This window comes from Trachinotus anak, unplaced genomic scaffold (assembly GCF_046630095.1).
Source record: "Trachinotus anak isolate AG129_WGS33_773 ecotype Australia unplaced genomic scaffold, CSIRO_AGI_Tana_v1 ptg000005l, whole genome shotgun sequence".
NCBI lineage: Eukaryota > Metazoa > Chordata > Actinopteri > Carangiformes > Carangidae > Trachinotus > Trachinotus anak.
The window spans coordinates 22,024,680-22,048,112 of record NW_027273856.1 but is presented as its reverse complement, the minus strand read 5'-3'; the positions used below and the strand labels follow the sequence as shown (position 1 = coordinate 22,048,112).

The 23,433-nt window shown below is 42.9% G+C and overlaps 2 protein-coding genes and 2 long non-coding RNA genes across 6 annotated transcripts; 2 read left to right on the top strand and 2 right to left on the bottom strand.

Annotated features, from left to right (window-relative positions):
• Positions 1-955: 955 nt before the first annotated feature.
• Positions 956-9,104, top strand: elovl4b (ELOVL fatty acid elongase 4b). The gene is made up of 7 exons (XM_071478971.1): positions 956-1,513; positions 3,095-3,186; positions 3,987-4,174; positions 4,959-5,039; positions 5,790-5,961; positions 6,135-6,262; positions 7,706-9,104. The coding sequence occupies exons 2-7, from the start codon at positions 3,120-3,122 to the stop codon at positions 7,985-7,987; spliced, it is 918 nt and encodes a 305-aa protein (XP_071335072.1). The 5' UTR covers positions 956-1,513; positions 3,095-3,119; the 3' UTR covers positions 7,988-9,104.
• A 1,771-nt stretch (positions 9,105-10,875) lies between these two features.
• LOC139621962 (microtubule cross-linking factor 3-like) lies at positions 10,876-21,181 on the top strand. Of its 3 annotated transcripts, none has more exons than XM_071478970.1 (10): positions 10,876-12,747; positions 13,411-13,635; positions 13,871-14,029; positions 14,281-14,349; positions 14,870-15,139; positions 15,221-15,592; positions 16,210-16,872; positions 17,200-17,339; positions 18,490-18,564; positions 21,003-21,057. In XM_071478970.1, the coding sequence occupies exons 1-8, from the start codon at positions 11,950-11,952 to the stop codon at positions 17,275-17,277; spliced, it is 2,634 nt and encodes an 877-aa protein (XP_071335071.1). In that variant the 5' UTR covers positions 10,876-11,949; the 3' UTR covers positions 17,278-17,339; positions 18,490-18,564; positions 21,003-21,057. The 3 variants fall into 3 exon arrangements, with proteins under 3 accessions (XP_071335071.1, XP_071335070.1, XP_071335069.1); XM_071478969.1 differs by having other exon boundaries at positions 10,877-12,747; positions 17,001-17,339; XM_071478968.1 differs by lacking the exon at positions 17,200-17,339 and having other exon boundaries at positions 10,879-12,747; positions 21,003-21,181.
• On the bottom strand, positions 12,603-13,498 carry LOC139621966 (uncharacterized). The gene is made up of 3 exons (XR_011691122.1): positions 13,375-13,498; positions 13,225-13,288; positions 12,603-12,723 (listed from the first exon to the last, which is right to left on the bottom strand). It is a non-coding gene; the product is annotated as an uncharacterized lncRNA (long non-coding RNA).
• Positions 16,274-18,137, bottom strand: LOC139621965 (uncharacterized). The gene is made up of 3 exons (XR_011691121.1): positions 17,968-18,137; positions 16,547-16,698; positions 16,274-16,411 (listed from the first exon to the last, which is right to left on the bottom strand). It is a non-coding gene; the product is annotated as an uncharacterized lncRNA (long non-coding RNA).
• Positions 21,182-23,433: the final 2,252 nt, after the last annotated feature.

The following is a 23,433-nucleotide window of genomic DNA, read 5'->3' as shown; positions in this document are numbered from 1 at the left end:
GCAAGGATGGGGAGGATGCTTATGAGACCGTCAATTTTAGAAATGAGAGGTTTTCTGTTGCCTGAACAAATAACTACAAGTACCATAATTACAGTGCAATTGCAGTCATGAAATGAACCATCAAGGAGAATGCAGAATAAATTGTGCTAAAAGAAACAACATTTCTCATGCATTTTTGTGGCGTGCAAACAGACATTATCATTAAATATATACATCATAATTCATGCTAAATTAAGCTGAGTGCACATTTCTTTGCAGATATTTATTCTCTTTTGATATAAGCTTTGATTTCACCATGAATGTGTGCATGCAATCTTTCATTTGCACAATATCTAAGTGTTTTACCACACTGCAGCCAAGAGGAAATTAATGGACAGAAAACTGCAGTGAATGTTACACCAGCAAAAACATGACACTACATTATAGACATGTGCAGGTTGTTGTTATTGTGCCCACACCCTGTACTCTCTGAAATATACCCAAGTTTTTCTTGTGTGATTTGAATCTGAATCACCAGCACATAGTCTCATGGGAACCATGCACACACGCGCACGTGCACACACACACACACACACACACTGGTTAGCACTGTCCAGCTGGATCTTTTACTGTAGCTCATGGAAAAGCAAAGTAACAGAGCAATGATAGAGCAATGGAGCCTTTCTGAAAGAACCAGGGGCTCATAGATGGGACAGTCCACGCCTTGCTGATACCTTGGTGCCAAAAAAAAAAAAAGACAATGGATAGCACAAGCACTATTCACTTGTGATGTCCAATAAACTGACAGTGACATACTGCAGGATATCTTCCAACAGAAATAAAAAAAAAAAAAAGAACTTCACTGTTTAGGAGAGCTGATGGCAGACAACAGGTGACTTTGGGATTCAAAGATAGCTTGACAGCACCATCTGGTGGGATAACCCAGGGACGACAAGAGGCTAACACCAGCTACCTGCAGCGACGGTATGTGGATGCAGACAGCTGGTTTTAGGCTAGGGCAACAATGTGTATTGATTTATTTAGATTTAGTTAGTTCATATGTTAGTTTGTTGGTTAAATCGTTATTTAGTCATACATACAGGCATTAAACACCGGGGACCGGCAGAAGAAAGCACAGCTGCTCGCAGAGCTGCCACGGAGACACGACAGTCAGGTCCCGCATGCGCAGTGGCGTCTGGCTTCTCTGCGCTCAGGAGGTTGGGAGAAGATGATGCGGCTGAGCATGCACGGACCGGATGCATAATTGGCCTACCTTAGTCATAGATTTCCATTTGCCTTGTCCAGTTTCTTGCCAAATTGCTGTTTAATGTCGAACTGCAGCCGGAGCGGTGTGGAAAGTGATTAGTGGCGACGGCAGAAGAAGAAGAAGAAGAAGAAGAAGAAGAAGAAGAAGAAGGAGGAGAAGGTGAAGAAGAAGAAGGAGAAGGAGAAGGAGAAGAGTGAAGCCGTAGCTGAGAGGAGCAAAGCATCAAATTGCACCGGATGTCATTATACGCTCGTATAAATCGAGGACGTGAGTAGCTGCATGTTTTTCAACATTTTGTGCGTCTTATATTTCTTAGTGCGCCGAGGGAGGCACTTTCAACCACGTCTGTTAAGAGTTTGGCAGATAATCTTATTCTCTTGGTCTTCGCCCGCTGTCTGTACAGTTCAGCCGCCCACCTGTTAGGTCCCGGGCAAAAACGCACATTTGAATCAGTCAATCAACCTAAAATCCCTCCGATGTAACAAGTGTAAATGATTGTATCGGCTGTCGATGCGCTGGACCTCTTTTAAATTAAACTGTGCTATCTGCGAGTCATTTCCATTGTTATATTTTTATTGCACAATTACTAAAACAGCGTTAATTTCACAGTGTGCAGATTTTTCTTCATGAACGGGGCTTTTGTATCGTGCCACAGTACATGTCGGCAGATAACCATCAAACAGGCTTGTGGGTCGTTGGGCATTTGTACTTACAGGCCTACATCTAAGCTCGTTGATCAATTGAATTTAAGCCTCTTGAGCGGTCCGAGCGAAACCTGCTGACACATGCGCCCCTGTCTTTTTGTGTGCGCACAAACCCGGTTAACCCTCTCTAGCTGATCTGCCCCTGCAACTGAACTGTGGGTCTGTTATTATATGAAGTCCTGCAAAAAAAAAAAAAAAAAAAAGTCCACACCCATGTGCAATTTTGCTTTCCTGTCAGTGAGCACTCAGAGGTGGACAGTAGTTACTGTGTGCGTAGCAATTAAATATTTAAAGGACAGATGATCTGACGCATCGGATTAATTATAGATTAATATGGAGACACCTGCTCTCAGGTGGATAAGAAGTTTCTGTTATGCAACGATTCTGTTATTAGAATCATTGCGCTGCACCATTTTTCTCTCGATGTAAAATATACCATTATTACTAAGTTATACCTTGGCTCATATTTATCCTGATAGGTAGGAATCTATCTATCTATATATATATATATATATATATATATATATATATATATATATATCTACAGTATCTATCTATCTATGTGAGATAAAAAAGTGTTAGGAACAGAGAAAAAGGAGTTGCCCAATATCCTCCTACAATTTCCTACAATTATGTCAAACTGTTGTGACTGACCAGCAATCATAAGGATCAATTGAAAGTGCATCATCATCTAGTGGAGGTTTACTTACCATACTATTATAAAAGGGACGAGAGGCCTAATGTGCTCTTTTAGGATGCTAACAGCAATGCTGAAAAGAGCGTCATTGAAAAGCTTTGTCCATGCATTTATTATGAGCAGAGTATGACACAGCATCATGCAAATGCCAAACTAAATGGCTCTTACTTTCTGTTTTTAACATGAAAGATCATGGTGTTCAGTCCAGACAGCAGTGGCATGATAAATGTGTGCACATCAACAATTGTAAGATTGTCATGGCAGAGGTGTTTTTAGTAGTTTACAGGAGTATGTGGACAGACTGAGAGCACAAAATGAGTAAAGAATGTAGCTCCTCATGCTATTTGTTACACTGATAGGATACGTATGGCCTGTAATTTAATTTGGGTGGTCCTGACTGACTTTGACTCATTCCTCCGTCTCGCTCTGTCTCTCTCTCTGCTGCAGTATAATCAAGACCAAAGGCAGAGCCATGGAGGTTGTAACACATTTTGTGAATGACACTGTAGAATTTTACAAATGGAGCCTTACTATAGCAGGTAAGATCTTTACAATCTCTTGTTTCTAAAACGCAGAATAACAGTGTGCATGATGGTTACAAATTCTTCTATCTCTCCACACTGGTTTCATAATGTCCATTGTTTGCATTGTCATAAATCCACATTGCGGATTATGATAAGATTTTAGTTGCCAGATTACTAGTAGAGATGGGAGTGTATGCAGAAAAGAAGTGGTAAGACAAGTGCCCAGTTTCACCACGTTGTAAGTGCATCGTGATCATTTATTGCATTGCAGAATGATGTGAGAGCCTAACTACATTGCAAAGTTGGACAGGTTAAAGATGAACCAGGACGTTGCTACTGGTAGTTTGTGCAGTAATTTTAGTATTCAGTTAGTTTTCACCTCCAAATACATGGTTTCGATAATATGGTCAAACTGGGCACTTAATTTAAGAAGCTCGCTCAGTTATCTCATCTGTTTGCACTCTCCCTGTATCTTTCCAATAAGGCTGATAAGTAAATTGTCATTGTTACTTATATGAATAATGTCAACAGAAATAAAAGGGCAAAAGCTCTGCATTTAACTTATTGTTAAACTGTTTGTCAGAATACCACAGTCTAACCTATCTAGCATATGACTCACTTGATACACTTACCTCAAATGTCAGGTTGTTGATAAAGGTTGTGGAAGAGAGTATGTATGTTTGCAAGGTTAACTGTAGGAACTTAGCTTTATACTGTGTGTGATATATTTGTTATAACTGTCACAGTTGTCATTCTGTTGCCTCTACTTTATTTCTCCCATTTTCCCACCACTGACATTAACCTCTTTCCTCCAGACAAGAGGGTGGAGAACTGGCCGATGATGGCATCTCCCCTCCCCACACTGGCCATCAGCTGCCTGTACCTGCTCTTCCTTTGGGCGGGGCCTAGATACATGCAGGACCGCCAGCCCTACACACTGAGGAGGACCCTCATAGTCTACAACTTCAGCATGGTGGTCCTCAACTTCTACATCGCCAAAGAGGTCAGTGCCACTGTGGACTCAGCCTAGAAAGTCTGCATGTTTCAGCATGTAGATGACTAAATACCCCTGCTCATGGATGCAACATGTATGAATGGCTGGCATGACATGACTATTGTGATTCTGAAGGGCAACTACTTAATAATACAAGCCGAACTCTACAGGAGAGAGTGTTCAGTGTCTGACATTGTCTGACTTTGACAGTAATTAAGATACAAGTCTCAAAATAACATACCCTTGGACCGTGAATAAACACTTGCCTATATACACTGCCACAATGTACTGAAATAACAACATCTGCCCCACAAGTTTGCAGTGAGCCTTACAAAGCTCACTTTTTTACAGAAAAAAAACAGTGAGGGTGCTGTAACGAAAGTTACATTAGTGGAGGCACCGTATGCCCCCAGCATTTACTGTCCACTGTCACAAACCTTTAATAAAAAAATTAAGAAGTTGAAGCTATTGTTTGTTCAAAATTTTCACTCGAATGGAAGCTGAAGAAGCTGCAGAAGATAGATTCCAGCAATGATCTCTGATCCTGAAAAGGTTTTATAGAAAACTCAAAAATAGTTGGTAAAACATTAAAAAAAAAAAAAAAGGACTTGGATATTTCACATGATATGAAATGAAACTTATTTAGGCATCCTTTACTGTTTTCACCGTGCTTGTTTGAAAAAGGACAAGTCAGCAGGGACTTTCACTCCCACTGTGCGCACCACAGTAGGAGTTAGGTAAATGTCAGACTTTTAACCGTCCACCTCGTTCTGATGTTGTGGTCTCTCAACAGCTCCTAATAGCCACTAGAGCAGCCGGGTACAGCTACCTCTGTCAGCCTGTCAACTACTCCAATGATGTCAATGAAGTCAGGGTAAGCCCCACACACACAAACACACACACACACACATAGACATAGACACACACACACACACACACGCCAGACAAAGCCTGTGTATATTCCATGCCAGTGCACAAACGTATCTTTATGAAAAAAGCATAAATTGAACAAAAATGTTTTAACCTCCATAATCGCAGAAGAAGCAGCACGGTTTTCCACGTCTACCAGGTGGAATTAGATTAGCATTACTATTTCTGCAGTGTTCGTCTATCAGTGCATTTGCTTTTGTCAAGCGCCAAAGGAGGCGAGAAGCAGAGGGAGGATTTAGAAGTAAAAGTTTATATCTCTAGTGATTTCAGGACAAAGAGGGTGTGGCCCTGCTCTCGGGGAGGCGGGAGTAATTGGTCTCGCCACCCTAGATCTCCGCCCCCATGTCAGGCCTTGCTCTTTCATGATGGCAGCACTAAGCGATAACAGATGCCACAGTGCCATGGCTTAGAGATCAACCTTGTGTACTATGTGCATGTGTGCAGACAGGGAGGAGATGGTTTGTGATATGTTGTGTTGGTGCAGTGACATGTTTGGTTTCCAGATCCTCTCACGTCATTTTACAATTAAACTCTGTGCGATCAACAGATTGTTGTCTGTGGAAATGTCTGCAATTTGTATCCAGAGACTTAAGCTGTCATCTATTATAGATGCTATCGCACACAAAGGTGTTAGTATCAAAGATCCTCCACAGCACGCTGTGATGATTCACTCTGCCCCGTTTTATGTCTTTAGATAGCGTCTGCTCTTTGGTGGTACTACATCTCCAAAGGAGTGGAATTCTTGGATACAGTCTTTTTCATCCTGAGGAAGAAGTTCAACCAGGTCAGCTTCCTCCATGTCTACCACCACTGCACCATGTTCATCCTCTGGTGGATTGGCATCAAGTGGGTCCCCGGTGGACAAGGTGATATAAAATGATCTTAATTTTTTTGATATCCGGCTGATAAATCAATCAGATTTATCTTATCTTTGTTCTTAGATCTTCCCTACTTCTGGTTTAGTATTCAGTTGCTTGCTAATCATTTATAAACAACATGACCACCATCACATCTGATACAAATTTAACACTTCCCACAGCGTTTTTCGGTGCAACCATCAACTCTTCCATCCACGTCCTCATGTACGGTTACTATGGCCTGGCAGCACTGGGACCTCAGATGCAAAAGTACCTCTGGTGGAAGAAATACCTCACCATTATTCAGATGGTGGGTACTACTTTATGGCCGTTTTGTAAAAACTTGCAAATGTGTATTTGTGTGCAGATGTTAAGAAATTGGTGAAATGTACTATACTTTATATTGCAGTTAACCCTTTGAACAATTAGAAGCACTAGAAGAAGACAAATGAGTTTTATCAATGTCATATTATAAAAAGGCTGTTTTTTTGTTTGGCTTTGAGTAAAACACACCAATGTTTTGTGGAGAAGTTTGACTTTTGAAGTTTGATTGTTTGATTTTTCCAATATAAATTGTTACTTTATGTACATACATTATAAGGAATGTCTCTACAAAAACAACATACAGACTGGTGACAAATTGAAGGAAAATCTACATGAAGTGGGCAAACTTGTGCCACCAGAACAGCCTCAATGCTCCTTTGCATTAATTCTACAAGGCTCTGAACTCTGCCGGAGGGATAAATATAATTCTTCCAAAAGATATTCCCTCAGTTGGCGTTTTGGTGATGGGGGTGGAGAGCGCAACATGTCATTACAAATTCTCCCACAGGTGTCCAATTGGCTTGAGATCTGGTGACTGCAATGGCCATAGCACATGATTCACATCATTTTCATACTTAGCAAACCTTTCAGTGCCCCATGAATAGAGGCATTGTCATCCTGGATTGATTTACAGTGACTCTTCCCTCAAAAGGGACAAGTGGAAGCATACAAGCAAAATGTCCCCTACAGCATAACAGAGCCACTGGATCCCTTCACTGTAGGGGTCAAGCCTTCATTCCTGTACCGTTCTCTCGGTGTACGCCACACCTGCACTCACCCACTTATTGCGAACACAGTGAACGACGACTCATCTGATCATATGACCTTTCTCCACATCTCTGTAGAGCAGTGCCTTTAGTAATGAGGGGCTTATGCACTGCACCCCTACTGTAACATTCCTCTCTATGTAAATGTGGACGGACTGTTCTTGCTGACACAGTCTGATCATGTCCTGCGTTGACTCTCAGTCACTATCACGGTCATCAAATAGGCCATTGACCACGATGTCCGACCCTGTTTACTGACGTCTGTCCCACAGATCTAAATGCAGATGTCACTGTTCCTATGGAGACACGAGGCAGCTAGGCGGTCTTTGTGATCGGAGCTCCTACCCAACAATGAACCCTCTTTCAAAGTCACTTAGATCTTTTCCTCTTGCCATCTTGATATAAAATTAGAATCAGCTGGGCCTGCTCAACATTTTAATTCCAGCCAGAGAGCATGACTGGACAGGTTTTTCCTTTAATTTTTCACCCGTCTGTAGTTTTGTGTGTAAAAGGGAGCTGCTGTAATTAACACATGGTCACACCAAATGCTTTGTTGTTTCATGTGGTTTGCTCTGCGAGTCTTTTGCAATTTTACTGTGTTTCAGGCAGTTTTTTCTTGTGAGATGATTCTATTATGTGTCTACATTTTGTGTGTTCAACAGATCCAGTTCCACGTGACCATCGGCCACGCCGGCCACTCCCTCTACACTGGCTGTCCGTTCCCTTGCTGGATGCAGTGGGCTCTGATTGGCTACGCTGTCACCTTCATCATCCTCTTCGCTAACTTCTATTACCACGCTTACCGAGGCAAACCTTCCTCCTCGCAGAAAGGAGGCAAGCCCGTCGCAAACGGCACCTCTGTGGTCACTAACGGTCATAGCAAAGTGGAGGAAGTGGAGGATAATGGAAAAAGGCAAAAGAAAGGAAGAGCAAAAAGGGAGTAAAGAAGGAAAAGGGGCTTGCTTGGTGATAAACAGAACAGTTGTTTTAAGGGCCAGAGAAGGAGGGAGTGTAGGGAAGGAATAAACAGAGAGTTCAAACCAGACGACCATCCTTGCAAATTATGTAGACCGATGGGATTTGTGACCAACTTGAGTGGGTGAATGAGAACTGGTGTGTATTTGTGGGTGTGTCTGTAATGGGTTCTGGTTTTGAGAAGAAGAGAGGGGTGTTGGTTTTCTCCATAACATTTTTTTTTTTTTAAATCCAGAAAATGCTGACCACGTAGGCTCTGTGCTCTTCTGTCCAACCATGTTTTGGACCATAATAGGACCAAAATATTAAAGGACCTACAACCTGCTCAGCATCCACTATCTTATCAACCAAAATTCACCTCCAACTTTTGTACTCTGGATACCAGTATTGTTTTAAAGGAAAGCTTAAATAGTCTTTAATATGCTGATTTATTTTCTAGTGCTCTAAAAGAGTTTTAATGGTTTTAACTATTACCAACAAAGGAACATGCAGAGGTTTATACCAAAGGTTTTTTTCTCGGTTTCAGGGGAAATTTTTGTTTACGTATAGTTAGTTAGAGGAGGTTAGAAAATTCAAAAGAAAAAAAAAAATCACATTATAAATTTCTCACATCTGCCACCTGCTGGATGCAATTACTTCTACCACTCCAACACGTCATGGACTTCACATTTCATTTCTGTCTCAAACTGATATAACTGTGCTGCATTTACGTAATGACATGCTATTTTCTTTGTGTTCATTGTGAATTTAAAACCATGGTTTAAGGGGGAAGGGTTGTAGTTTTTTCTTAGAATTTATGCAAATTTGTGGGTGTCTTTGTTATAATACATATTTTTTTGTGGGTCCTCATGATTTATTTCTTTTTGCTGTGCGATGTAGCAGAGGTGCAAGAATAAGAGCTTGAAGTTCAGCTCAGTATTATCTCACTGCCACGTAGGACTGAAGGGAAACTCATCCTGATCCGTTTTTTTTTTTTTGTTTTTTTTTTTATGAAAACAAATGTTAATTTCATTGTCTTCTTAAAACGAAAGCAAATCAGCTTCTGGCTGCACATAACTGAAATAAAGACCAGCACCCCATAAACTATGTTTGTGTGTCTTTGTGTTAAGTTTTTGGTTTGAGCAAGTGTGCACACAAACTATGAATTTGCAAATCTCTTGTAAATCAGCTACTTCACTACAAAAGCTATGCTGGACATGTCGAATTAAGATGTGACTTGTTATGAACCTAATCTCAAACCAAGTTATTCCTATTTTCTGTCCTCATTCCCCTTCTTCCTTCATCACTCTTTCTTCCATCCAGGGATCTTCAGGCTGTAAAGAACTTTTATAGGTGTGTGTGTGTGAGAGAGAGAGAAAGAGTGGCGGAAGTAAGGCTGTGCCTTTGCCCTGTCCAGACAGATCTGCCCTAATCTTTGGGGGTAAATTGGCTTTAGCTCCAAAAGAGCTTATTTCGACGTCACTCCATGAGTTACCCAGGAAAGCAGGTCACTGGAAGAGAAGCCTTCACTAATCTGCCATCAGGTCGCTACTGCTCTCAAACTGTATAGATTAGTTAACATTTGGCTTTTGTATAGTGTTGACTTACATTATTATCTAATACTTGTACTTTCATGTGATTGAGAGCAAAAAAAGTCCTGAACAGTCTGGCTCCTAATATTAGTAAATTGAAGAGAAGCAACCCTCCCTCTTACACTTGTTGGGTTTAACCAGAGTGTGGATTCACTAATGGCATCTGTTAAATTATTCATCCAACAACATACTTATTGTGTTACTCTTGATACCTCATGCCTCAGGCTGCAGAATGTTTTTCATGCACATAAACTGCATTTAGTGCATATATTTGTTGGTTTATTTATTTTGTGTTTTTGAAGGTTTTCCATTTTTCCTCCTCAGTTCCTTAACTCACACACCTTCCACATCTTCCTCCCTCCATCCTACTGTGCATGCACTACTTTACACGCCTCTGTGTTATCCTGGTGCACCACCACCTGTCTCTTTCCATCCATGGCATCACAATAGAGATGGAGGGAGGATATGTGAATGGCTGACTAGATGAGATGAGTGAGATGAGGTGTATTCGTCCTCCTCAGGGACACAGAGGGATCTAAGCCAGGGACTAAGAGGATTGCAAAAGGGCTGAGGCTTTTCTATCAAAGACGTTTGGCACAGGTCACTATAACCTGCATCCCTGCTGCTGCAGAAACGTGCACACATATATGCACACGCCATGGACCATGGACCTTGGTCATACATTTGTTTATTTATCTAGCAAGTGCATTTTGATATAGAATTTTAAATAAATATATTCTTATGCAACAATGTGTCGGCGCAATACAAACTAATGGTTCTTAAACATCCTTGTCTTTGATAATGTGGCTCTAACTTATACAGACCTAGAGTTTCATTAGCTGACTTCCAGTCGACAGACCCACCCAGTCTTCTGAGAGGACCAGCTTGTTTCAGGGTGAAGGGTCAGTTTGCAGGGGTTAAATCCTTGCAAACCCAGCCCATCACTCACTCATCTCATTAGCAATTATATGACTAAGGAGCTCATTCTAGCCTAACAGAGTGGAAACAGTCAGCGTTTTACTGGCTCTCCATCTATGTGGGGCAGATTGCCTTCGGAGCTTGTGCTGGGGCAGGTTTTATGTGTGGAGAGCACCCTCTGCTGGGCCTGAATTTAGTTTCTGTTCTGCGCATGGTGAGTCAGACACCGATGAGAGGGGGCCAAATAATGTGATGAAACTGAGTGAGATATTCTGTATGTGCACTCCTGAGAGCTGTATGTATTAAACCCAAAATTGTTAAGAAACAATAATGGTGATAGTGTTGAAAAAAATTTAATTTAACCCTCTGCAGACAGTAAAAGAAGGTTATTTATAATGTTTCCATGCACGAATGCAAATTCAGGTTTAATAGGAAACTGTCAGTCTTTTTTTCTAATGTTCCTGACATTTTGAATTCTTACTCTCACACCTGGTACAAACTTGAACTCAAAGAGTCAATGTTGACTTTGAAAGAAATAGTTTGACCAGAAGAAAAAAATAAATAAAAAAAATAAAACTGGAAATTTTTTTCAACATTCAGCCACATCTTTGTTGTCATGACAACCACATCAACCATGCTACATATACCACTAATGAAAGCTGTTGTTGTTGTTGTTGTTGTTTGTGGCTGAAAGCTCCAGTAACTGAAGGACAACTGCAGTAACTGCAGAACAAAGGGAATACACACAGATAGAAAATGAAATGAATTAGGCGATTATCAATCTGTAAAGAAAGCCATCTGTCATAGTCCATTGTGAAACATTTATGACACTAATAATATTCTACTGACCAAATGTGCAAGTGCTCTGAAAACGCGTACAAGGTCTGAGTTGATGCTGTCTACGGATCTTTTCTGTAAAACGTATATGGTACAATCAGCTCTTGCAAGTCAGTTCTTATGGGGGGGGGGGGGGGGGGGTTAGGGGAATCGCTTCCTGGTTTGACGTACTTCCTGACGTCATATGGCCTGTGCCCCTGCAGTGCCTGGTGGTGCCCTGTGTCAGCGACTCTTCATAGTGATGCGGTAAGGATTCACCCTTTCTGAGCAGCTGTCAAAATGCATTTTTATCTATTTTCATTTTTCATATTTCTTCCGGTCGGTGGCTAGAGCTAGAGCTCATCCTTAATGCTGCCGGGCAAAATAAGCAGGCCTGCACCTCTCTGGTGAAGTTAGGCCATGGGTCAGGATGAGCAGATGACCGCTTCCAGAAAAGCGGCATCTAGTGGCTCAACTCCTGAAAATCAAAGCTTTCCATGTGATTGAATGGTGCAACATAATTTCAATCAATCCAAGCTGCTTATATAAAAAAGCTCTGCACCTCTTGCACAGACTTTGTTCTTATTCTCTCTCTATTTGAAACTATATGTTTGGAGTTCATTTTAATGGAGCAGAGGATGAAGCCTGCCGCCGGCGGCGCTGCAGATCCTCCATCATCGTCAACATCAACAGCAGACAATAACGCAGGGAGGAGGAGGCAGCACCGGGCTCCCTCGCCGGCCAGAGCCCAGGAAGGGACGAGCAAGCGAGCCTCCAGACACCCAGGCAGGTGCAGGTCTCCGCTTGTCGCAGGAAGGAGCAGGAACCTCGGAGGGAAGGAGAGTCTGAGGTCCGCTGACGGAAGGGAGAGGGAGCCCGAGAGCCGCAGCGGAGCAGCTGTTCACCCGGATGGTGCTGAAGCTGATTCAGTCAGGCCGAGCGGGGCGGATGCTGTCGGGGAAGATCCGAAAGATTCGTCAGCACCGGCCCGTCGCTCCACTTTGCGCTTACCCTGCTTTAAAGGTGACTCCAGCCAGCGCTTGCTGTCCGGCAGAGCCTCGTCTTCCTTTTCGGTGAAAGCGAAAGAGAAGACACCCGGAGAGGAGGAGGAGGAGGAGGAGGAGGAAGAGCGCAGATACAGGGAGAGAAGCGGCGTGCCTGTGGGCTGCGGAGCGGGCCTGGGTTTGGGTTTGTGGAGAGGGGGATGCTTACAGGCTGAACTGATCCACTTCCATCTGCAGAAGAGACTCAAGAGGAGCGGTGCGAAGATGCAAACCAAGGCGAACAACATGGGCACAGAGGAGGCCGCTCCGGGAGAGCTGGAGCCGGCTGCAGAGGCGACAGAGGCGGGGTCCGTGACACAGCAGGACCAGGCCCTTCAGGACGAGATGGAGAGGCTGCTGGAGGAAAATGAAGATCTCAAGGTTTGATACTTTTAGTGTTCACTCGATGTTACTGCTGTCATCAGTTTTTTTTTTAAGCTATAGTAAATAAAAATATAATGTGTGACCTCACCAGAAATGTAGCAAAACAGTCACACTGGCTTGTGCACATTAGTTTGGCAGGAAATGTTTGTATCTAAAGCCTGTGGACCCATAAAACCCTTTATTCTGGACCTATCTTGTGTTTGAGGTGACTGAAAGATACAAATACACACCAGTTGATTTGTCTGTTCATCCTTCATGTCTTTACCAAGAGTATAAAGCTTAGACCTAAACTGAAAACAGGCTGACTACAGATAATTAATTGATCTGGTAGAATCGATATTCAGTGTCCAGAAGGGATTTGCACTGCATGTATGTGACATGTTGGCCTTTGCAGTTAATATTCCTTTATGTGGATTACATTTTGGAAAAAAAAAAAAAAAAAGAATCATGCAGCTGACATCTATAAATACTTACAATTCAGATTATTGTGTGCTATTTTTCTGTATTTGACTCGTGTCCAAAACATCCATTGCTGCATCTGTGGGGTTAAAAGTCAGATTTAAATATAAAAACAGTAGAGATTATCCATAGCTACTCTTAATATAAACTATATACATCACATACTGCGATTCTGACACAGTTTTGCTGTGGTTCCACTAGTGTGAGATCGAAGAGATGAGGACCGAGATGGACGAGATGAGAGACACTTTCTACGAGGAAGACACTTGTCAGCTGCAGGAGATGAGGCGTGAGCTAGAGAGAGCCAATAAAAACTGCCGGATCCTGCAGTACCGTCTGAGGAAGGCTGAGAGGAAGAGGCTGCGCTACGCCCAGACGGGAGAGATCGATGAGGAGCTGCTGAGGAGTCTGGAGCAGGACCTGAAGGTTTAGAGGGGAGGGGAAGCTGCTCGACTGCATGTGTGTGTCAGTTTTGATGCAGTTTGCAAAGCATTTGGATTATTGTTTTGTCCCACGGATGTGTAACTGCTACAGGTGAAAACGTTGCATTTATAAAATACAACTTTTCACTAGCTAAGACAAACTAGATTAGTTGTAGCTTAACTGTTATGCATTTTATTGATCCATACATTTACAATTAATCACATTACAAACCCTGCAGGTAGCGAAGGATGTGTCTGTGAGGCTGCACCATGAGCTGGAAAAAGTGGAGGAGAAACGCACAAAGACAGAAGAGGAGAATGAAAAACTGAGACAAAAACTGATCGAGGTGGAAGTGACCAAACAAGCTCTGCAGAATGAACTGGACAAAACCAAAGAGGTGAGCAAACACTTACCCACATCCGTCTACATCACATCCATTAATGAGAACAAGGTAATTGAATTTGAAGCGCTGCTTAAGCCACATGAGAGAAAAGAAATGTAATGTGACATAGATGTCTGCTTAAAAAAAATCAATTCTAGTCTAATTTTCTATACAAAAAAAAAAGCGGTAAACCATCACAAATTACACACATTAAAAAAACATTAGAAATTCAAACATGAATTTTTCAATTTACTGTCCTCCAACAGTCTCAAAAAAGAAGAGGAAGCAAGGACATCCAGAAGACAGATAAGAAAGCAGCGCAGACTCCTACTGAGGTGAGATGTCATATAACAAAGAAATCATTTTCTGCCATGTTTTTTTTTTTTTATTTTCTTTTTCTCGCATGAACAACCACATTATCCAAAGTAATGAAGAGAATAATTATCTCTTCATCTCTCACGTCACCTTTGTGAAGTCTTGTCATGGATATGTCTGAAGAAGATTTCATAAAATACAAGGATCCTGCAGGTTTAGCTCACATCCTTATGTAATGCACTCAGACGGAGTCAAAGGGTTTGCTTTTTGACCTCCAGTCATTTGAAATAAAAGTTTATGTTAATGAAAGCAGTTTGCAGAGCTCCAGCAGTTACTTTGGAGTAAGTAGACATCAAACATCCTCTTGGTCCAGTGATAGATAAGGTTTGGCTCAGAAGCGCTGTGATACAAAATCTTCTCTCTAATCTTAAGTCCCTCCGTCTTTATGTCTTACTGCAGAGAGCAACTCACTGAACTTTAGGATTAACTTTTACCCTTTTCTACTTAAATGCACATTAGTATTTACTCTCTGTGCTCCAGGAGGACAATGAGGACCTTAAGTGCCAGCTAGCATTCATCAAAGAGGAAGCCGTGCTTATGAGAAAGAAGACGGCCAAGATTGACAAAGAGAAGGACCGACTAGAGCAAGAGCTGCAGAAGTACCGCTCCTTCTATGGAGAACTGGACAGCACCCACCCTAAAGGAGAGGCCGGGGGACCACCCACCACCCGCGAGTCAGAGCTGAAGCTACGGCTCCGTCTGGTGGAGGAGGAGGCCAACATCCTGGGGAGGAAGATAGTTGAGCTTGAGGTAACAGCGGACAGTGCTGCATGGGGTTTCTTTGAGTGGAAGTGATGGGATTTTTGAGCTTCTCTCCCTCGCCCCCCGCAGGTTGAAAACCGAGGCCTGAGGGCTGAGCTTGATGACCTCCGTGGTGAAGGAGAAGGAGCTGGGGGCCCCGGGTGTGGAGCGATGGGTGGGCCAGGTGCAGGGCGAGGCCTGGGGGAGGATCTGACGGAGCTCAGACAGCAGCTGCAGCTGGTGGAGGACGAGGCAGAGCTTCTGAGGAGGAACCTGGCTGATGCTGAGGATCAGAACAAGAGGGTGACCACAGAGCTGAACAAGTTACGGTTCAAAGCCGGCACCCACGAGGGAGGTGCCAGGCATGGAGGAGGAGTTGCAGGGATTGATGGAGCAAAGGCAGAAGCCCTGCAGGAGGAGTTGAAGGCAGCAAGGCTACAGATTAATGACCTAAGTGGAAAGGTATGGAAGACTGAATAATTATATTGACACTGATTTAATTATTTCCATTTCCTAAACGCAAAGCACATCTGAGGATGATGAGAATGTCATTAGTTTTGCACGTCAAAACTGAAGTATTGGGCAAATTTAAAATTTGACCCAATGATGGTGCTAAACAAAAAGTTCAAGGATCACTAAAGTTATTACAATTCATCCTAGTTTAGTTTAGTTTAGTTTAGTTTAGTTTAGTTTAGTTTAGTTTAGTTTAGTTTAGTTTAGTTTAGTTTGCACAGAAGTTAACGTAAGACATTACACAGTGAAAAAGGTAGAGAGGAAGGAGGCCCAGAGGGCTTATACAAAGTCCTCCCCTTCATTTCAATGGGTCATTAAAAACATACCACATAAAGCGATACAACATCAAATACTATAGGGAGCATGAATGTGTTTATGAGATTTCATGGCAATCCATCTGATGATTGTTGAGACATCACTCAAAACCACAAATGTGAACCTCATGGTGGTGCTAAATGAAAAGGGGGCGCATGATTAGACACACTTTGACTTTCTAATTATCTTCTAATTCTTTTTAAAGTCTGATGACAAAATGTTTTTCTGTACCTCTCTTCGTCTTTCTTCAGGTAATGCAGCTGCAGTACGAGAACCGAGTGCTCCTCTCCAACATGCAGCGTTATGACCTGGCCTCCCATCTGTCCCTGCGGCCCAGCCCACGTGACAGTGACGCAGAGAGTGATGCCGGTGGTGCGACAAGCGGCCGTCGTGAGAGCGACGAGGACTCCACCTCCTCCCGCCTGCTCCCACCTCACCGCAAACGTGAGGGTCCTGTAGGTGGTGAAAGTGACTCAGATGAGGTCAGAAACAATAACGGCAGCAGCCGTTGCCTGACACCCACACGGGGCCTCTACACCCCCACTGGACCCGAGGGCGCCGCCTCCTCTGCCTTGGCCCGCTTCCTACCTGGCGGCCGGTGCAGCCTGCGTGACAGGCAACAAATGATTGACATCCGTGTGGAAGCGGAGAGGCTTGTTCGGACCATCGACCGGCTCATTGCTGACACGGCCACCATCATCTCAGAGGCAAGGGTCTACGTTTCCAATGGCGACCTGATGCTTGGGAGAGGAGGGGAGGATGGTGGAGAGGAAGATGGAGGCAGGATAAGAGAACATGAGCTGCTGTATCGCATTAACGCCCAGATGAAGGCCTTCAGAAAAGAGCTGCAGGCCTTTATAGACAGACTGGAAGTGCCACGGCTGGAGGACAGAGAGGCAGAGGAGCCGCTGTCGGTGAGAAAAAGGCTTAATATGTACACGAGTGTCATGGTGGCAAATGTCTAATGATGCTAACTCTGTTTCTTCCTTTTTCTCACTTAATCCAACCTCTTGTTTCTCATGTGTCGTGGTTGGTCACCCAGATGTTCCAGCCCATCATTTTGCTCATCCTCATCCTCGTGTTATTCTCATCCCTCTCTTACGCCACCATCTTCAAACTAGTCTTTCTTTTTACTCTTTTCTTTGTTCTGTGATGTACGCCTCCCTTAATTACATCATCCCTCGTCTGTTTTTCTTTTGCTCTGTTGATTTTCTTTCCTCCCCACATCATTTGTTGCCAAGGTAACCAAAAGCACAGAAAAAAAAAAATCTCCTTTGCACTTGCCACGGCTGCACTCACATTCAACGAACTGTGGCTAGATTCAACACTGGAGTCTACATTACCCATAACACATCACTGTCTGCGTCAGTCCCTCGAGAAGGTGAGAAGAAAAGCTTGTTTACAATAGAGTTCATGTTTCCTTAGTTCTATAAAAGTTTCCAATGTTCCACCTGTGTGTTACAGAGCTGATGTTTGATATCAATTTCCATATCCGTACAGTAAACGTGAAGCCAGAGCTAGAGTTTGTCCTGTATTTTTGAAACTCAATTCTGTGAAAATCTATGGGAGATAAATATTACAGGTTAGACTATTAAAACTGATTGATTTGTATGAGATAAAAGGGAACCCTCCTGGTCTCCTTCAGCTTGACTGACATGTTATGTTCTACTAAACAAACAGAAAATGAGCTACTCGGCCAATAATGTTGGTGTTTTTGATATTTTTCTACATTAAGTTTTAACACAAGGCAGCAAAAACACAACACAACTGAGGGGGATAAGCCCTCTGAAAACCCACCTGGTCGATGCAGACCACTTTACAACTCGTGCAAAGCAGCATAGCAACATGGATAAAGATATAAATGCTTTTTACTTTTGTCGATATTGACATGCCATGCTACACGTCGTTAGCTCGCATATATTGTCAACAATTCAACTGTTCACTTCATTTTAGTATGATTAATACAGGTTCATAAACCAGCATCATAAACCAGCAGAATGGCTACCTACCTTCACAGCGGTCGTGAAGTTTGATTGTTTGGCCATTCCTCAATTATTTATATTCCTTTAGTCCATCAGGTTCCACGGATCAACAGCTTTAAAAGGGGTTTTCAAAAAAGTAGTCCAAGTTATGAATACTCTCATGTGAAATCCATTGCAGACAGTCGGCCAACAACTATTACTACCTACGAAACTCTTCTTCTTCTTCTTCTTCCTCCTCTTCTTCTTCTTCTTCTTCTGTATTTTTTTTTTTTTTTTTTTGGCAGATGGCAAAAAAAAAAGCTTTTAGGTGCATTACCGCCACCTTCTGAAATGGAGTGTGGGTCGGAAAGACTCTAATGAATTATATTCTTCTGCTAAGTCCGATCATTTCCAAATATATGATCATGGCCATAGAAACGGAGGGTCATACAGGGATTACACTGAGCTTTAAGGTCACAAGACTGTAGGGGAGGAAACTTAAATCACCTTTCCATGCTGCTTTATGTCCTGCTTTAACCTTGCTACTAAATATATTTTCTCTTGCAACAGGTTATGACAGCAGTCTTGTCGTCTTTGTTGTTCAGAACGACACTTCCTGTGCCATCCTGCTGTTGTTCCCTCAAGGTAAAGCAAGGATAATGTTTGTTTTCATCCCTTTTCTTTAAATCCTGAAGGCTTTGCCACCCAGTAGGAAACACAACAGGTGGAGGAATGATGGTGATGATCCAGGGGCTTCAAACTGGAAGGAATTCTAATGTTCATGTCATGTGCCAAATGTCAGATCTAGTCCAGGGCCCCCAAAAGTCCCAACAGGGCCCCTGATTTGCAGCAGGCATTAGTAATTGATGGTGTTGCAGATGAACAGTAGCAACTGTCTTCAGACGTCACTGCTGGAGGATGAGTCAAGAACACAGTCCAGGTTCAGGTTACTCCAGAACATTGTATGAGATTTCACACATTTGGCTCTTTTGCACATTTTTTAACATAAAATATGCAAATCATGTGTTGATTGTATAACACGAGTGTCTTTTTCCCAATTGATGCCATCATATATTGTCAAATATTAAAAGCTGAGACCACTTGAAGTTCACTGCAGATTTCATCAAAAAAAACTGAATAATAACTTGTGCCAAACCTGCCAGGCATCCAACTGGCAGCCTCCTTGTTTCGTGACTGTCTTCAATAAAGATATTATTTACTGTGACACATTATTACACACTGTGTCACCCACACCCATTTGGCATCCCACGGAAAAATAATTTACAGCGGAGCATGGTCACAAGACGAAATCTGCCCGAGCATCCTAAAGCAGAGTAGCAACAGAGAAGCCTATTGGCCGAGAGGGCGCAGCAGCTGAAATAGCTATGTAAACACTTTCCCTCTCTCCGTGAGCCCCAGTAATTATAGCCAGGATGCTGGTGACGACAGTTGTCCCATCGAGACTTCAAATGCTGGAACAAATTTGACATTATGACATTTGATCCCGGCTCCATTGGCGCGCCCACGTAAACACTAGGGAGCGGTATAAAGGCAGGGTACCCCGGCTGGAAGCTGTTTACCCTTTAGCCCGACGCTCCGGACTTAACCTCGACAACCGAGGCGTGGCTAGCAGAAGGGGTCCCTTTAAATCCAGTCGGCGGGGTTTTACGTAACACGGCGGAGGAAAAAGCGAGAGGGAAGCGCCGCAGAGAGCGGACTTAATCTGCCGGAGAGGCCGGAGCGCACTGCGCACAGGGACTAGAGCAGGCTGGGGATTTATGCAGGAAGACTTCTGTGTAGAGTGAGGTAAGAACAGCTGTTTATTATTGAGGCGTCAGTGGCAGCTGTAATATACATGTGGTGTGGTTTGGTTTATTTAATTTTAAATTAATGGTATAGACGCTCAAATTAAAATAAAGACAGCATGAATTTAAAAAAAAAAACCCTGAAGGTGCCTAAATCAACTGTCGACATGTTTAAGTAAATTTTGTTCTTATTTTATTTTTTTTTTTTTAATTGTGATTTTGAGGGTGTAATGTGTTTATATTTTATTTGTCTTTGCCTCAGACATGCATTCACTCTTTCTGTCCATGTCACATCCACACAGGCGGTGAAGCCAGGTTACTATGCATAGTTACAAGATTATTAATATCTCCACTCTTACATCACAGGCGGGAGGGAGGTGACTGGTACATTCAGGCACTTTCGACCAGGATACCTGTCATATTCAGTTGACGGCAACAACAAAAACAACAACAAGCCTGGCTGTCTTAAGTTTACTTGATAGGAGGTGCAGCAGCAGTAACTGGGGGCAGGTTCAGAAGAATACAGATACAATAAAGTTTTTAATGTCCAAATATTGGGCAAAACACATGTTTATTTTGAAGCCACACCTTGTAAGTCCATAGTTGTTAGTCTGCTCGTCCTCAAAACAAAGCCAAGATAAGGGGGTCTGTAATTTTGGTGGTAAATGGTATTAGATGGAGCTACAGCACCATGCCTTCACTCATACCCAACTGAAGCCATGTGTGCACCACTGGGTTAGGTTCCAAGAAAAAAGGCCACCTCTGTGCATGCTTGACATTTTTGTCTTTGCATGTCGCGAGGCGCACAGCGGCAGGCTGGAGGTCAAAGTGACCAAGAGTCTAAACACTTGCAGTGCTGTCATGCAACACTCTTGTCCACACGTGCTGCATACGTAGGCTTACATGCCTGTGAATTTTGGACAAGAATGCGAAAGGAGAGGGCCGTAAATATCTGACCTTTGTGAGGGCAGAAAGTGTCCAACATAACAAGTTATTTAAGCTGTTGAGACACATGGAAAACTCAGATTCAGTGGGATAAAAGGCTTTTGCTTCCTCCAGTTTAACCTCAGGTGTAGTATGTGTAATTCTGCTTGGTTTGAAGAGGCTGAAACAAGTTGTTCAGGAGAGAAAATTAAGTGGTAAAAGTTAGATTTTAAGAGAAGATCTGTGCTTTAGTGACACAGAAATACACAGAAAAGGAGCTGAAAGCAGGATTTGTTTTGCACTTTAAAACTGCCAACCATTTTTATCTCTCTTCCATGTGTTTTGTCTTTATAGTGTTTCAAGGTCATCGATCCTTCCATCCCTCACTGCTAACCCCTGCGGTGACCTCTAACAGAAAAGTGAAAGGGGAAATTGCCATTTAAAAAGGCCTCTGGGTATTGAGTGGCCTGCGTCATGGCAGCCATTGATCTTGAGCGTGGGCTGGAGCACAGCGGCCGGGGCTGGGGGCAAGAGAGGCCGGAACTGATGGACAACTTTGACTCAGAGATGCAGGAGTGGGAGGACCAGCTGCAGGACATCCAGAGGAAAATTGAAGAGGTAAAGATGGAAACTTGTTCTCAAGCTGCCATTTGGTCTGAAATCTCTGACAACACTTAGTTTAGATAAGTTTTGAGGAGCAAGCTACACTCAGTTTAACAAATCAAGCTTTTTTTTCGCCTCTTATTGATCTCAACTGTACAATACTACACGTACTGATGTAGTAATACATAGGGGTGAAATTCAGTAGCCTGTCCTCATAGTTAATAATGCTCTCCATCTTCAAATATAGAGTGAAATTATTCTGGTCTTTACCAAAAAGGCAAAGAAATCCAGCTGCATAAAATCACTAAGATTTATTGAGGAGTTTGGTTTGACACAGATCGTCAAATGTGACTCAGTTTTGTCTCACACGTGTGATAGTGGAGTGTGTCAGCATGCTAATGGTTTTATTTCCAGGTTATGAAGTGCTTCCACAGGGCCGGGAATGTGTGCTAATTTGTGTAATTGGTGTGTATGTGTGTTGCATGTGTGTGTGTGTGTGTGTGTGTGTGTGTGCTCCATAATAAACTGGCAGCACACAGACTGACACAACCTCCTGGCCTTGTCGGAGCAATGATACAGACAAATGTTAACAAGCTAATTAAACAGTGATGTGCTGACAGACATGCTGAACACACAGGCACACACACAGTTTCTCTCACTCGCACACACACACACACACACACACAAACATCTGAAAGTGGATATTAAAAGAAGTATTAAAGGTTGTTATGGGAAACAGATGCTTGTGCAAAGTGGAACAACATGTGCTGATCATAAATATAGGTTAGGTTGTGCAACAGTTTTGTGATAATTATAAGACGTGTTTGCTGTGTAAACACAGTTCCTGTTGTTGAGCTGTGGTTTGCATTTAGTTAGGTAGAATATGCTCATGAAGAAGTACAGCTAATTCCGAAAAAATACAGAAAAATCAGCAGGAAGTTGCTAATGTTTTCTTCTGTTTTCATTTTCCAGTTGTACAATGAAGTTCAGGCCCGCAGAGGAGCAAACGACATCACTACTGACAACCAGAAAAATGGCGGCGAGTTGGACTGTGGCCTTGGGCACCACGGCAATGGCCTTTTTGCGCCCGGCCATCACAGCAAGAATCACTCTGGAGCTATAACTGTGCCACATCACTATAGTAACGGCTGTAACTATAACCCCAATGGGTACAGCTACCCTGTGAGTCATCAGAATGGCTACGGTTACTGCCACGCCAATGGCGTCTCAGAGATTGGAGACTTATTGCAGGATTATTTGGGACAGGGGAAACAAATGAGCCGGAGGAACAATGGAGCTCGCCACGTGGTGAGTAGAGGAAAAGCTATTCTGATCATTTCCCTGTTATTGCCTCATTCTGTTGGCATTTGCACATCTGAGGAAACCAGATAGGTGGACATGATATGAGTCAAAGCTGGGGTTCAGTCAGGAACATATTGATTACAGTAAGCTGGTTCCTTCAAGTCTGCTTACACAGAGAGGTTACCAGATAGGAGTTAGTTTCACGTACTTTCACCCAACTCTTGCATTTCCCTAACTCCTGACAGAGCGATCAAGAAGAAAGCCAAGAGCCAAGCCAAGAAACACCACGTGTACTGGCGACATTAAAATACAGTAGATGAGAATAGTTTTAAGATGTGCTATATCAAGCAATGATCAAAAGTCAGTTGAGGTTCAGTTTTGGTAAGGTACAGTGAAGGGAACCTTGCCAGTGATCTTGAAGTAGCACACTCTAATTTAAAGCTATCAAATATAGCACACAGTGGTTGGTATGGACCTTTTTAATAAATATTTTTCCGATCTCTCTTAGCACTTCAGTGACACAATCAAGGTGCGACAGGACGTTCCTGCCTACCAGGATGGGATCAGAGGAAGATCTGGAAATGACAGGTAAGAGGTTTTTTTTTACCTCAGTCACATTTGGGAACATCTTATTTACTTTTGTGTGTGTCTGATTAGTTTTAACGTTTGTGTTCGATTAGGCTCGGCCAAGAGCAGTTTCTGGGCAGTTTTGAAGAGACTGAAAACTGGAAGAACAGAGTATCTAACATGAAGAGCTCCCCCCGCAGAGAGAGTTCCCCCAACAAAGAAAACACAGGTACCAAGCCCCCTCTTGGACAAAGGGATGCTCCTGCTACACAGTCACGCTCCCAACACCCAATTACGACCGCTGAATCTCCCG